This window comes from Bos taurus, chromosome 3 (assembly GCF_002263795.3).
Source record: "Bos taurus isolate L1 Dominette 01449 registration number 42190680 breed Hereford chromosome 3, ARS-UCD2.0, whole genome shotgun sequence".
NCBI classification, from domain to species: Eukaryota; Metazoa; Chordata; class Mammalia; order Artiodactyla; family Bovidae; genus Bos; species Bos taurus.
The window spans coordinates 86,108,212-86,124,024 of NC_037330.1; the positions used below are offsets into that span (position 1 = coordinate 86,108,212).

Consider the following 15,813-nt stretch of genomic DNA (forward strand, 5'->3'; position numbering starts at 1 on the left):
CCAGTTGAAAACCATTTATTGCCATTTATTCATTTGTTAAATTTTCTGTCATTTGTGAAGACATATGAATGAAATTCAAGAATAAGCAATCTGCTTAACAAAGTCTGCTAAAAATAATGGATAGTGAGAGATGAAAAAAACAGAAACTGAAACTTGCACAAATCCTAATGATTTGAACTACAATGACATCTTCCGCCTTTGTGAGTCACAATTCTGTGGCCAGGTAATTAAATGGCTATGATCATCGACTAGGAAGGAGTGCATCAGTCACCTCTGCTCGGTTTCCAGCTCATTCATCTTGCGGTGCTTCTGCTCCAGCTGCTCCTGCAGCTCCTCAATACGCTCGTTCTCAGTGCCTTCCTGCTGTAATCGAAGCATCTTATTTTCATGTTGCAGTCGAATGAACACCTCCCTGATGTTAAAAATCAAAATTTCTTTTTAAATTTTTTAAATATGAGTTTAAAAAATTCTTTAACTTTTGAAAAAGAAAATTTCTATCTACTCAACAGCTGTCATTTTGAAATGTTACTAAAGTTTCTAAAAGCTTTTCTTTTAAAAAAAATGTACACTCTAACACTATGTCTCAAAAAACAAATAGTAAATTTTTAAAGGTACAAGATTATAGATCAATAAATGTTTATTATGCAACTCTCCAAGAGATAATATGAATTTTTTTTGATAATTGAGAAACAATTCACATTAAAGTAATATACAGCACATCCTTAAAAAACATATGAAGAAAAAGCAATAGATTTAAGAAATTACAGTCTGCCTAAAATTTTTAAATATCCTTTTATGCTAATGACTGTCTTTAGAATTCTGTTTCTAGAAAATATTTTATTAAAGGTATATATACATATATATTTTTTAAAAATGCAAATGATAGGAATGGTGTTAAATTAAAAATAATGCTCTACTACCTGCTGCCCTCCTAAATCCCATTACCCAAAAACAACTAATTTCAATTAATCTCAATTTCTGTTCTGAATGCCAGCATGATAACTTTAAAAATATAGGCTCATAGGACTATTTTTAAGTGATTAATATCACTGCTGCTGCTGCTAAGTCACTTCAGTCATGTCTGACTCTGTGCGACCCCATAGACAGCAGCCCACCAGGCTCCCCCATCCCTGGGATTCTCCAGGCAAGAACACTGGAGTGGGTTGCCATTTCCTTCTCCAATGCATGAAAGTGAAAGTGAAGTCGCTCAGTGGTATCCGACTCTTAGCAACCCCATGGACTGCAGCCTACCAGGCTCCTCCATCCATGGGATTTTCCAGGATGCCATTTTCCAGGGTGCCATTGCCTTCTCCTGATTAATACCACTGGATATTACTAACTAAAAGTGCAAGTTAGTTTCCAGCCCAGCTTGTAAGGAGCTTTATCTTAACAGCAAAAAAACTGAACAAACTGAAAATCAACAACTTATAAAAACTATGCAAAATGAAAGAATTCAACCACAAAAGGCCACATATGGTATGATTCCACAAATATGAAATGTCTGTAATAAGCAAATCCACAGAGATAAAGAGTAGATTACTGGCTACCTGGAGCTGGCACTGGAGGGGAGGCAGGAATGGATATCTTTTGGGGAGGATGAAAATGTTCTAGAATTAGATAGCGATGATGGTTGTACAACTTGTGACTACTAAAAAGTACCAGGCTGCACATTTGTAAATGCATGAATTATATCTCAGTAATAAATAAAGAGTAGGATGTGAAGTAATTAATAAGTAAAACTGTTGCCACAAAAAGGAAAAGAAGACCGTAAAAATACCAGGTAAGTCAAATACCTAGAAGTAAACACAGCAATAAAATACCAAAATAAAAGTTGGGTCAAGAGGAACCTTTAAAATGTGTATTTTAACTCTGGCTTACTCGTCCTGCAATTGACAGATCATCTCCTACTTTGTTTCACTGCTGGGAATTTGAAAACTATGTATTAAAAAGGTTTTCCAGAGTTTAAGAAAGGAAATTCCTGTCCATTAAATAACTGTCATTTTAAAGTGATACCAAAGAGTTTAAGGATAGAAAAATAAGTTCTACACAATAAAGGTCATATTACAAAAAACCAGAATATGTTATTCAGCTAGTAAGTGAAATTTTATTTCTGGTAAATTTTTAAACTGCTATAGTAGCAGTAACAATATGATTTAGAAAGTATAAGCAGATGAGACAAAGTATTTTCAAGCTCTATGACTCATAAAATGAAAAATAAAGGCTTAGAAAATTATGAAAAGAATTCACATTTCTAATATTAAGTATGGGTTGTCAATTGATAAAAACAAATTTACCTATATTCCACTGGCATAATCTCAGCAGCAAGATTCTCATAACTTTTTGTAGCGGACGCATCTAAACAATATCAGCAACGAAAAAACAGATTAACATCCCAGTATCTAACATTAAAAAACCTTTTCTAAATGCAACAAAATCCACCTGCTTGGTTTAGGTGATCCTGTTGTACTTGTGAACATCGAAGCTCTTCATTTGTTTCTTTCAGAGTGTCACGCTGTTCTATTAGTCTCTAAAAAAGAATTATTTATATAAGCAAAATATTTAATTCTGCCCAAAAGCAATGTACTTTATACTTAAGATAATTTACCTTAATATGTTAATCTGATAATTGCTACCTACTTAATTAAAAAAGACAACGTTTTAGTTTTAGTGCTAAGGGGTAATTTTCTCTTGTGTAAATCACATAAATAACAAGACTTTATACAACACAAAGCTTGTGATTTTCCCACTAGATAGCTTATCTTTGAACCAAATGAATGTATTATACAACAGAGTACAAAAATTTAACTTTAGAGTAATAACAGGATATGGACTCTGGAGGCAAACAGAGTGTGGCTTGAATTCAGTTTTACTATTTCCAGTTGTATTATTTAAGGCAAGCTACTGACTCTTTGGCTTTAGATCTTTATCATCAAAATTGAGATACTGATTCATAAGCCCCTACAAGGTGTTCTGAGTAGTGAATAAGAAAAAGTTTGTCTAAAGCTAGAATACAGTCCAGTGTGTAAGAGATGTGAGAGACTTGTTATTTCCTTCTATTACTGTAAACAGCATATTGGAAGTATGAATCTGTGAAAACCCACTATCTACCAGGGATAGTATGCTAGGACTTCATGTCATTAGTTATTTTATTTTACTGGACTGGATGAAGCACAAGCTGGAATCAAGATTGCCGGGAGAAATATCAATAACCTCAGATATGCCGATGACACCACCCTTGTGGCAGAAAGCAAAGAGGAACTAAAGAGCCTCTTCGTGAAGGTGAAAGAGGAGAGTGAAAAAGCTGGCTTAAAACTCAACATTCAAAAAGAGAAGATTCTGGCATCCAGTCCCATCACTTCATGCAAATAGATGGGGAAATAATGGAAACAGAGACAGACTATTTTCTCAGGCTCCAAAATCACTGCAGATGGTGACTGCAGCCACGAAAGTAAAAGACACTTGCTCCTTGGAAGAAAGTTATGACAAACCTAGACAGCATATTAAAAAAGAGACATTATTTTATGGACAAAGGTCCATATAGTCAAAGCTATGGTTTTTCCAGTAGTCATGTATAGTTGTGACAGTTGGACCATAAAGAAGGCTGAGCGCCGAAGTATTGATGCTTTTGAATTGTAGTGTGGGAGAAAGTGCTTGAGAGTCCCTTGAACTGGAAGAAGATCCAACCAGTCCATCCTAAAGGAAATCAGGCTGGAATATTCATTGGAATGACTGATCATGAAGCTGAAGCTCATACTATGGCCACCTGAAGTGAAGAACTAACTCACTGGAAAAGACCCTGTTCCTGGGAAATATTGAAGGCAGGAGGAGAAGGGGACAACAGAGGATGAAACAGTTGGATGGCATCACCGACTCAATGGACATAAGTTTGAGCAAGCTCCAGAAGTGGGTGATAGACAGGGAAGCCTGGTGTGCTCCAGTGCTGCTGTTGCTAAGTCGCTTCAGTCGTATCTGACTCTGTGGGAACCCCAGAGACGGCAGCCCACCCGTCCCAGGGGTTCTCTGGGCAAGAACACTGGAGTAGGTTGCCATTTCCTTCTCCAAGGCATGAAAGTGAAAAGTGAAAGTGAAGTCGCTCAGTTGTGTCCGACTCTTAGCGACCCCATGGACTGCAGCCTACCAGGCTCCTCCGTCCATGGGATTTTCCAGGCAGGAGTACTGGAGTGGGGTGCCACTGCCTTCTCCACATGGGGTTGCAAAAAGTTGTACAAGACCGAGCCACTGAACTCAACTCGTTTTATTTTACAGCTGACAGTCAAATGACAAATTACTACACTCTGAGAAAAAGGCTCAGGTTTAAATGAGTTTTCCAGAACCTGAAAAGTAACATAAAATCGTATTTTAAATGCTGCTATACTTCAAATCAATAAACAAAACCCTATTAGGTCCATCCAGATCAGATCAGATCAGATCAGATAAGTCGCTCAGTCGTGTCCAACTCTTTGCGACCCCATGAATCGCAGCACGCCAGGCCTCCCTGTCCATCACCAACTCCCAGAGTTCACTGAGACTCACATCCATTGAGTCAGTGATGCCATCCAGCCATCTCATCCTCTGTCGTCCCCTTCTCCTCTTGCCCCCAATCCCTCCCAGCATCAGAGTCTTTTGCAATGAGTCAACTCTTCGCATGAGGTGGCCAAAGTACTGGAGTTTCAGCTTCAGCATCATTCCTTCCAAAGAAATCCCAGGGCTGATCTCCTTCAGAATGGACTGGTTGGATCTCCTTGCAGTCCAAAGGACTCTCAAGAGTCTTCTCCAACACCACAGTTCAAATGCATCAATTCTTCGGTGCTCAGCCTTCTTCACAGTCCAACTCTCATATCCATACATGACCACAGGAAAAACCATAGCCTTGACTAGATGAACCTTTGTTGGCAAAGTAATGTCTCTGCTTTTCAATATGCTATCTAGGTTGGTCATAACTTTCCTTCCAAGGAGTAAGCGTCTTTTAATTTCATGGCTGCGGTCACCATCTGCAGTGATTTTGGAGCCCAGAAAAATAAAGTCTGACACTGTTTCCACTGTTTCCCCATCGATTTCCCATGAAGTGATGGGACCAGATGCCATGATCTTCATTTTCTGAATGTTGAGCTTTAAGCCAACTTTTTCACTCTCCACTTTCACTTTCATCAAGAGGCTTTTGAGTTCCTCTTCACTTTCTGCCATAAGGGTGGTGTCATCTGCATATCTGAGGTGATTGATATTTCTCCCGGCAATCTTGATTCCAGCTTGTGATTCTCCCAGTCCAGCGTTTCTCATGATGTACTCTGCATATAAGTTAAATACACAGGGTGATAATACACAGCCTTGACGTACTCCTTTTCCTATTTGGAACCAGTCTGTTGTTTCATGTCCAGTTCTAACTGTTGCTTCCTGACCTGCATACAAATTTCTTAAGAGGCAGATCAGGTGGTCTGGTATTCCCATCTCTCAGAATTTTCCACAGTTTATTGTGATCCACACAGTCAAAGGCTTTGGCATAGTCAATAAAGCAGAAATAGATGCTTTTCTGGAACTCTCTTGCTTTTTCCATGATCCAGCAGATGTTGGCAATTTGATCTCTGGTTCCTCTCCATTTTCTAAAACCAGCTTGAACATCAGGAAGTTCACGGTTCACATATTGCTGAAGCCTGGCCTGGAGAATTTTGAGCATTACTTTACTAGCGTGTGAGATGAGTGCAATTGTGCGGTAGTTTGAGCATTCTTTGGCATTGCCTTTCTTTGGGATTGGAATGAAAACTGACCTTTTCCAGTCCTGTGGCCACTGCTGAGTTTTCCAAATTTGCTGGCATTTTGAGTGCAGCACTTTCACAGCATCATCTTTCAGGATTTGGAATAGCTCAACTGGAATTCCATCACCTCCACTACCTTTGTTCGTAGTGATGCTTTCTAAGGCCCACCTGACTTCACATTCCAGGATGTCTGGCTCTAGGTCAGTAATCACACCATCATGATTATCTGGGTCGTGAAGATCCTTTTTGTACAGTTCTTCTGTGTATTCTTGCCATCTCTTCTTAATATCTTCTGCTTCTGTTAGGTCCATACCATTTCTGTCCTTTATCAAGCAATCAACTTAGCAGTAAATTGGTAACTGATTCCAAGGGTCCTTAGGCCAGTGTGTACAGTGTTCTAAGAATCTCTGAATGCTGTAAATTATAACTACAGTCAGGCATCAGGACCCCTATAAATCTGTTCCTTCAAAAATGCAATGTGAACACTTGAAATTTGTCAAAATCAACTTTTCAAAAAGTCTGAAGATTAACCAAAGGTCAGCCATGATTTTAGGAGCACTTATTAAAGAAAATGTGCTAAACCTCAGAACAGTGAGCTTTTTGTTCTAACTATCCTGATTACTATCACCCTCTCCCTAACCATGGAGTAGCCCTGAGTAGCTTTGAAAGCAGAGGTTACCACCACCTGGAGAGGCTGACTAGCTATGAAACTCTTCTTTAAAAGCCCCATGCTAGATATATCAAAAGAAAAAGAAAACTATCACTATTTGGTCTGTCGAGCAGCACCTTGGAGAAGTCCCAATCATGCTTTTCATTATTTGAGCTAATTTGGTGCTTGCTGTGCCAGAAAATATTCCTTCAGATCAGTCACTCAGTAGTGTCTGACTCTCTGCAACCCCATGAATCGCAGCACGCCAGGCCTCCCTGTCCATCACCAACTCCCAGAGTTCACTCAGACTCACGTCCATAGAGTCAGTGATGCCATCCAGCCATCTCATCCTCTGTCATCCCCTTCTCCTCCTGCCCCCAATCCCTCCCAGCATCAGAGTCTTTTCCAAGGAGTCAACTCTTCGCATGAGGTGGCCAAAGTACTGGAATTTCAGCTTTAGCATCATTCCTTCCAAAGAAATCCCAGGGCTGATCTCCTTCAGAATGGACTGGTTGGATCTCCTTGCAGTCCAAGGGACTCTCAAGAGTCTTCTCCAACACCACAGTTCAAAAGCATCAATTCTTTGGCGCTCAGCCTTCTTCACAGTCCAACTCTCATATCCATACATGACCACAGGAAAAACCATAGCCTTGACTAGACAGACCTTTGTTGGCAAAGTAATGTCTCTGCTTTTCAATATGCTATATAGGTTGGTCATAACTTTCCTTCCAAGGAGTAAGCGTCTTTTAATTTCATGGCTGCGGTCACCATCTGCAGTGATTTTGGAGCCCAGAAAAATAAAGTCTGACACTATTTCCCCAGCTATTTCCCATGAAGTGCTGGGACCGGATGCCATGATCTTCGTTTTCTGAATGTTGAGCTTTAAGCCAACTTTTTCACTCTCCACTTTCACCTTCATCAAGAGGCTTTTGAGTTCCTCTTCATTTTCTGCCATAAGGGTGGTGTCATCTGCATATCTGAGGTGATTGATATTTCTCCCGGCAATCTTGATTCCAGCTTGTGTTTCTTCCAGTCCAGTGTTTCTCATGATGTACTCTGCATATAAGTTAAATAAACAGGGTGATAATATACAGCCTTGACATACTCCTTTTCCTATTTGGAACCAGTCTGTTGTTCCATGTCCAGTTCTAACTGTTGCTTCCTGACCTGCATACAAATTTCTCAAGAGGCAGATCAGGTGGTCTGGTATTCCCATCTCTCAGAATTTTCCACAGTTTATTGTGATCCACACAGTCAAAGGCTTTGGCATAGTCAATAAAGCAGAAATAGATGTTTTTCTGGAACTCTCTTGCTTTTTCTATGATCCAGCGGATGTTGGCAATTTGATCTCTGGTTCCTCTGCCTTTTCTAAAACCAGCTTGAACATCTAGGGGCGATGGCCGGGAGGAGCTACCCCATGCCCCCACGCCCGATGCCAGGGGCGGCGGCCGGGAGGAGCAACCCACGCCCGAGGCCAGGGTCAGCAAGGAGAGGAGTTACCTGGAGCCGTGGCTGCAAGGGCGCAGGAGGGCCTAGAGGAGCTATCCCACATTGAAGGTCAGGAAGGGCGGCGGTGAGGATGATAGAATCAGTTCCTAGACAGGTTGATAGGGAGTCTAGGGGTCCCCAAGGAGAGAGGGGTCTGAAATTCTCAAGGAGGAAGAAAGGACAAACTTTTTTCTTTCTCCACATTCCTTAGGATTATATACCAATAATGTATCCTGCCTAAGGACAGTCTTTGGATTCAACCTTCTGTTATTTTAAAATGTTAATTATGGGAGTATACCTGGTCTTTACAAGGATGTATCTTGCCTGAGGACAGTGTTATCTTAAAATGTAAATTATGGGAGTAGGTCGGAGGAGGTCTTTACAACCTCCAGACATTCTTTGGATTATATAACCTCATTATTAACACTAGCAAGCGGGTACTCTTTCTACCCCCTTCTGATGCCTATGTCAGAAGCTTTCTCTATCTCCTTTATACTTTAATAAAACTTTATTACACAAAAGCTCCGAGCAATCAAGCCTTGTCTCTGGCCCCGGATTGAATTCTTCTCCTCCGGGGGCCAAGAATCCCGGTGTATTCGTGTGATTCAACAACAACCTTTCAAGAAGATACCCCTCATCCAAGGCAAGGAGCAATGGCTGTGCTTTGTTGGAGCAGCCGTGAAGAGATACCCCACGCCCAAGGTAAGAGAAACCCAAGTAGGACGGTAAGTGTTGTAAAGGGCATCAGAGGGCAAACACACTGAAACCATACTCACAGAAAACTAGTCAATCTAATCACAGTAGGACCACAGCCTTGTCTAACTCAATGAAACTAAGTCATGCCCGTGGGGCAACCCAAGACGGGCGGGTCATGGTGGAGAGATTTGACAGAATGTGGTCCACTGGAGAAGGGAATGGCAAACCACTTCAGTATTCTTGCCTTGAGAACCCCATGAACAGTATGAAAAGGCAAAATGATAGGATACTGAAAGAGAAACTCCCCAGGTCAGTAGGTGAATCATCAGCAATTGCTTTCATTATAGCTGCTGAAGGCATGATGCCAGTTAAGGCAAATAAGACTCTTGCCAAAAACTTACAAGGAGGAGCTGGGGAACAAGATATCCATAGAGGACGTTAAAAAGTCCTAACATATTCCTGTAGATCCAGGAGGTCAGCTATGTACAGAGCTGTGTGCATGCCCAGAAATAACCTGAGAGGACCCCAATGTCTCAGCTCTGGATAAACTTGAAGCCCTGTGCAAACAGGAAATAAAGGCAAAGGCAGAGTTTTAAACTTCCTAAGAACTGAAGATGTTTTCCAAAATAAACACACATTGAGTCCTTTGGCAAAGATTGGGACATCTACGGAAATAGCTGACAAATCATTAACTGATCTCAGTGGTTACTGGGCAGACAATGCAGTGGCTCCACATTACAAAGAAAAAAAAACTTTACAAAGAAAAAAAAACTTTATAGAATTAGTCTAAAAGAGTCACTAAAAAACCAGCAAAAACAAAAAACCCTGAGGTTGGGGGGAAATCTGATTTCCAGAGTTGAAATACATTATTATTTTAAAGGTCATATTTTAAACAACAACAAAAAAACAAAACATGCAAAGAAATAGAGAAATACCTACACAGGGGGAAAAAAATGAACAGTTAACAGAAAGAGTCAATGAGATGACACTAGTGGGTGGACATACTAGACAAAGACTTTAAGTGAGCTAAGACCAAAAATGCAGGAACATTTTCTCAATGCATTTTATATCATATCACCTTGACACCAAAACCAGGCAATGACATCAAAACAAAACTACCAACCAATATCTCAAAACTACCAACCAATATCTTCTCAATACAGATGGGAAAACACTCAACAAAATACTAGTAAACTGAATCAAGCAACATACAAAAGTGATTATACCCTATGACTAAGTAAAATTTACCTTAAGAACACAAACTGGTTTAAGATTTTAAAAAATCAATGTAATACATGACATTAATACAGTAAAAGACAAGAACTATGTGTCATCCTACTAACCCAGAAACAGAAGTTGACAAAATCCAGAACCCTTTCAGGATAAAAACATGGAATAAATTAGGAATTAAAACTTCTTTAACCTGACAGAAGGCATCTACAAATAAAATCTACAACTAATAAGACACATAATGGTGCAAGAATGAATGCTTTCTTTCGAATATTGGAAACAAGAGAAAGATACTCTCACCTTGCCATTTCTTTCAACAAAGTACTGAAGGTTCTAGACAGGACAATTTAACAAGAAATAAAAGACTCAGAATGCAAAAAAAGAATTTACAGATGTCCTGATTTTGTATATAGAAATCCTAAAGAATTCACTAAAAACTATTAGAAATACTAAGGGAATCCAACAAGGATGTAAATAAAATATAAGATCAATGTCAAAAAATAAATTGTATTTCTATTGTTAGCACTGACAGAAAGAATAAAAACTCATGAACAGTTTTAAAAGGTATGAATTTTATAAAATGAAAACTACAAAACACTGTTGAAAGAAACTAAAGACCTAAATATATGGAATGTTATGACATATTAATGGATCAGAAAACTTAATGCTATTAAGGTGGCCAGGTTTCCAAACTGATCAACAAATTCAGGAAATTTCTATCAATATTTCAATCTGGCTATTTTGCAGTAACAATAATCTGACCCTTATATTCGTATGAAATGCTAGAGACCCAGAATAACCAAAACAATAGCTTTCCAAAGAAAAAGTTGGAGAACTTATTTCAAACAAGTATACTTTCCAATTTGAACTTAGTACAAAGCTTCAGTAATCATGACAGTGTGGTACTACCATAAAATTAGACATGTATATCAATGACAGTTAAAAATCTGGAAATAAACTCTAACATTTGTGGCCAAATGCTTTCTTTTTACTTTAAAAAAATTAATAGGTTTTTTTTTTTTTTAAAAAGACCTGAACAGAAAATACAAAGTTCCCATATATTCCATCATCGCCACCCCTCACCAACTCCCCAGTTTCCCTTATTATTAACATCTTGCATTAGTGTGGCTACTTGTAAGAACTGATAAGCCAAAAGTGATACACTACTATTAACTAAAGGACATAAGTCTACATTAGGGGACATTCTTTGTTTCATTTTTATGAGTTTTGACAAAGGTATAATATATCCATCATTACAGGACCATGTCAACTGATTTTTAACAGTAGTATCAAGAATATTCAGTGAGGGAAAGAAACAGTCATGTCAACAAATGGTGCTGGGACAAATGAATATCTAAACACAAAGGAAGAAAGTTAGAAACCTATCTCATACCACATAAAAATGAATTCAATATTGATCACAGAGTAAATATAAGAGCTAAAAATATAAAATTCCTAAAAGAAAACAGAGGAATAAACCTTTATAACCTTAAGGTTACCCAATGGTGTCATAGAAACACCACCAAAAAAACACAAAATAAAAAGTAGATAACTTTGTTTTCATCAAATAAAAAACTATTCTGCTGCAACACACATACACACACCATTTAAAAAGTGCAAAGATGACTCACAGAATGGGAGAAAATATTTGCAAACCACGTATCTGACAAAAGATTTGTATCTAGAATATATAAAGAACTCTTAGAATTCAAAAATAAAAAAGCAAATAACAAATAAAATATGGTCTAAAGAATTTGAAGAGGCATTTCTCAAAGAAATAAAATCAGAAATGGTCAATAAGTTCATGAAAAGATGTTCAACATCATTTGTCATTAGGGAAATACAAATCAAAACCACAATGATATACTACTGCATACCTACTAGGATAGCCAAAGTCAAAACTCAATATGATTTGACAAGAGTTGGGAGAAATTGGAATCTTTTACAAACTACTAGTGAGAATGAAAAATGGTTCATCCACTTTAGAAAAGTCTGGTAATTCTTAAAAAAGTTAAACACCTACCATATGACCCAGCAATACCATTCCTCAACACCTATTCAAGAAATGAAGATGTGTGTCCACATAAAAACTTGTACATAAATGTTCATAGCCCAATACAGTATACTAACGCATATATATGGAATTTAGAAAGACAACCCTGTATGCGAGACAGCAAAAGAGACAGAGATGTATAAAACAGTCTTTTGGCAACTCTGTGGGAGAGGGAGGTGGGGATGATTTGGGAAAATGGCATTAAAACATGTATAATATCATGTAAGAAACAAATTGCCAGTCCAGGTTCGATGCAGGATACAGGAAGCTTGGGGCTGGTGCACGGGATGACCCAGAGGGATGGTATGGGGAGGTGAGAGGGGGGTTCAGGATGGGGAACATGTGTCCACCCGTGGTGGATGCATGTTGATGTATGGCAAAACCAATATAATATTGTAAAGTAAAAAAAAAAAAGAAGATGCAACAATATACTGGCAAAAAAAAAAAAAATGTTCATAGCCATATTATTCATTTAATAGGCAAAATGTGGAAACAACCCAATTGCACTTTGTTTCCACTGATGAACAGATAAATAAAATGGAGTATATCCATATAACGGATTACTCAATTCAGTTCAGTTCAGTCGCTCAGTCGTGTCCGACTCTTTGCAACCCCATGAATCGCAGCACACCAGGCCTCCCTGTCCATCACCAGCTCCCGCAGTTTACCCAAACTCATGTCCATTGAGTCAGTGATGCCATCCAGCCAACTGACCCTCTGTCGTCCCCTTCTCCTCCAGCCCCCAATCCCTCCCAGCATCAGAGTCTTTTCCAAGGAGTCAACTCTTTGCATGAGGTGGCCAAAGTACTGGAGTTTCAGCTTTAGCATCATTCCTTCCAAAGAAATCCCAGGGCTGATCTCCTTCAGAATGGACTGGTTGGATCTCCTTGAAGTCCAAGGGACTCTCAAGAGTCTTCTCCAACACCACAGTTCAAAAGCATCAACTCTTCGGCACTCAGCCTTCTTCACAGTCCAACTCTCACATCCATACATGACCACTGGAAAAACCATAGCCTTGACTAGACGGACCTTTGTTGGCAAAACAATGTCTCTGCTTTTGCATGTTCTATCTAGGTTGGTCATAACTTTCCTTCCAAGGAGTAAGCGTCTTTTAATTTCATGGCTGCAATCACCATCTGCAATGATTTTGCAGCCCCCCAAAATAAAGTCTGATGGATTACTACTCAGCAATAAAAATGAGTGTAGTACTGATACCTGCTACAACACTGATAAACCCTGAAAGTATTATGCTAAATGATGGAACCCAGTCATAAAGTGCATGATTATCTATTCAGGACAGACCAGGCAAATTCACAGACAGCAAGTAGATGATGGTTGCTAAGGCTGGGGAAAAGGGGACCAGATGCAGAATAACTGCTATCAGGCACAGGGTCTCTTTGGAATGATGACAGAATTCTAGAAACAATGATGGTTTCCAACTCTGAATACTTACACTACTGAACTATACCTTTTACCTAGGTGCAATTTATGATATGTAAATTATATACTAATAAAGCTTTTAAAAATTGCATCTATGGTCCTTGCTTTCAAGGAATTGACAGTCTAGAGCTGGAACACATGCACTGAGACATGACTTCATCATATCAAGAAAATTTAACAAAACTGCACAAAGAATTTCTACAAGACTTTCTTTTACATCACTAATTTCAATTTGGAGAAAGAAGAACTGGTTACATCACTTCCATTCTTAAAACAGCAAGGATAATATTAAAACTAAAATAGGACATACATATTTCACATCAATTACATTTATGTTTACCTCTTTTTCCTTAAGTAAAGCTTCGTGTTTCTCTTCAAGCCGCTTCATTTCAAATGCTAGTGTGTCCGCCCTTTTGGATTCAGAGGAAAGTTTAACATGAAGATCCTGAACCTTTTATCAGAAACAAAAGTAGAAAATAAAGAGTATATAATATTCATAGCATTTCAGAGATCAATAAATGAACTGGAAATAAAATTTATAGTAAGATTACAGTCTAATTCTAAATATTTGTGGAAATGGCATGTAAATAAAAAATTAAAATAAGTTTTAAAATACACAAATAATAATTTAGCAAAAAAACATAAGTCTTCTACTGTTTCTCTAGGGTGTTTGATAAATAACAAAAGAGAATATTTTAGGTTATAACTCCATTCTCTAGGTATTTATCCCTGGTTATCAGAAATGTTAATGAAACAATAAAATATCCCCAAAGTATACAAGCTCAGAAGCCAATAAAAATGCCACAAGGGAAGCCCAATAATACTGGAGTGGGCGGTTTATCCCTTCTCCAGCAGATCTTCCTGACCCAGGAATCAAACCGAGGTCTCCTGCACTGCAGACGGATTCTTTACCAACTAAGCTATCAGGGAAGTCCAAAAGACCTAGAAAACACAAACTCAATGATCAACTCTTGAATTAAAATTACAGATAGAAGATACATGTGATAATAAGTACACAACTGACTACAAGTAGTGTTTATTTGGGGCTTCCTGGGTAGCTCAGTGGGTAAAGAATCCACCTGAAATGCAGGAGACCCCAGTTCTATTCCTGGGTCGGGAAGTTTCCCTGGAGAAGGAACAGACTACCCACTCCAGTATTTTGGGGCTTCCCTGGTGGCTCAGATGGTAAATAATCCACCTGCAATGTGTGAGACGTGGGTTCTATTACTGGGTTGGGAAGATCCCCTGGAGGAGGGCATAGCAACCCACTCCAGTACTCTTGCCTGGAGAATCCCAATAGACAGAGGAGCCTGGCAAGCTACACAGTCCATGGGATTGCTGAGTCAGACACAACTGAGTAACTAAGCACAGCACAGCACAGTGTTTATTCACTGCTACATCCTTCTTAAGGAGTGAAAAGTTATACTCTTTCAATTTTATTGATTAAAAAAATTTAGGTATTTTCTTACCTGTCTCTTGTATGTTTCTAATTGTGTGCGTGCAGCATTTGCCTTCTTTAATTCCTCTTCTAAGCTGACTGTATTATGCATGTACATCATGTTTGTTTCCTGTAAAGTTTTCACTTGCTTGCGAAGGTCATTCAGATCTTGTAGCTTCTGACGATATATCTCAACTGTAGACTCCAGTTTATTTGCTTTATCAGAGGTAGCCCTATAATAACAAAGATTAAACATTACTATGTAAAAACAAGTAAATGCACATAACAGTGTTATTCTGGCTGTAAAATGAGTCTTCCAAATGAACTATCAACTGGTCAAAAAAAATGAGAGGGACAGAGACAAGAAATCATTAACTTTGTGAGAAATCTGGAAACGGGCTCAAAAAGTTCAACCCTTCTGTTATAAAGTCATCAAAATAAAATGCTCAAAATTTGACACACTGTATTATTGAACTATTCTATATATCTCAACAATGTATAAAAAAAAGAATGGTTTTGTAAATACAGCTGAAAAATTCCAAGCTGCATTTTAGCTCACAGGCCAGTTGTGCTCTGTGCATAAATCTAATGTAGTTTGTTGTAAGTATTTGATATACTCAGTAAGTTGACCTAATTTATAATTTGTTTGGCAAAGCACTTCCCTTTAGAGTTGTGCACACCTGACAAATGGGATGGAGAAAAAATAAATAAACAGAATCACTTCAATATCACATGAAGGTTAAAATTAATGCTTATAAAGATTTTGTTTTAAATGAACATTAAAAACTGTGTAAGAAATGGTTAATTAAGAAAAATTAACATAAAAAATCATTTAAACAGATTCTTTGCTTAACATTTCATAGGCAAAGCTCATTATAAACTTTGTACTGTCAAAGACAATAAGAGAACCTGGGATAATCTTGAAATAAATGCTAGGATTCTTATCTATATTTTATCAAATGTCAAAATACGGTTTGTGAGAATACATTTCTTACACAAAAATTTCACAAGATGTACTAGTAAGTACAAGAAGGTCAAGTCAAATGTATCTAAAAATAACAGCTTACAA

General features: G+C 38.2%; 1 protein-coding gene across 4 annotated transcripts in view; it reads right to left on the bottom strand.

Moving 5' to 3' along the window:
• HOOK1 (hook microtubule tethering protein 1) overlaps window positions 1-15,813 on the bottom strand; it is a 122,308-nt gene that overhangs the window by 16,564 nt on the left and 89,931 nt on the right. For all 4 annotated transcript variants that reach the window (XM_059884923.1, XM_059884922.1, XM_024989802.2 and 1 more), the window contains 5 exons: window positions 14,776-14,977; window positions 13,647-13,757; window positions 2,440-2,527; window positions 2,295-2,355; window positions 272-412 (listed from right to left, as the gene is read on the bottom strand). In XM_059884923.1, coding sequence (XP_059740906.1) covers window positions 272-412; window positions 2,295-2,355; window positions 2,440-2,527; window positions 13,647-13,757; window positions 14,776-14,977 — 603 coding nt within the window. The remainder of the gene's footprint in view (window positions 1-271; window positions 413-2,294; window positions 2,356-2,439; window positions 2,528-13,646; window positions 13,758-14,775; window positions 14,978-15,813) is intronic.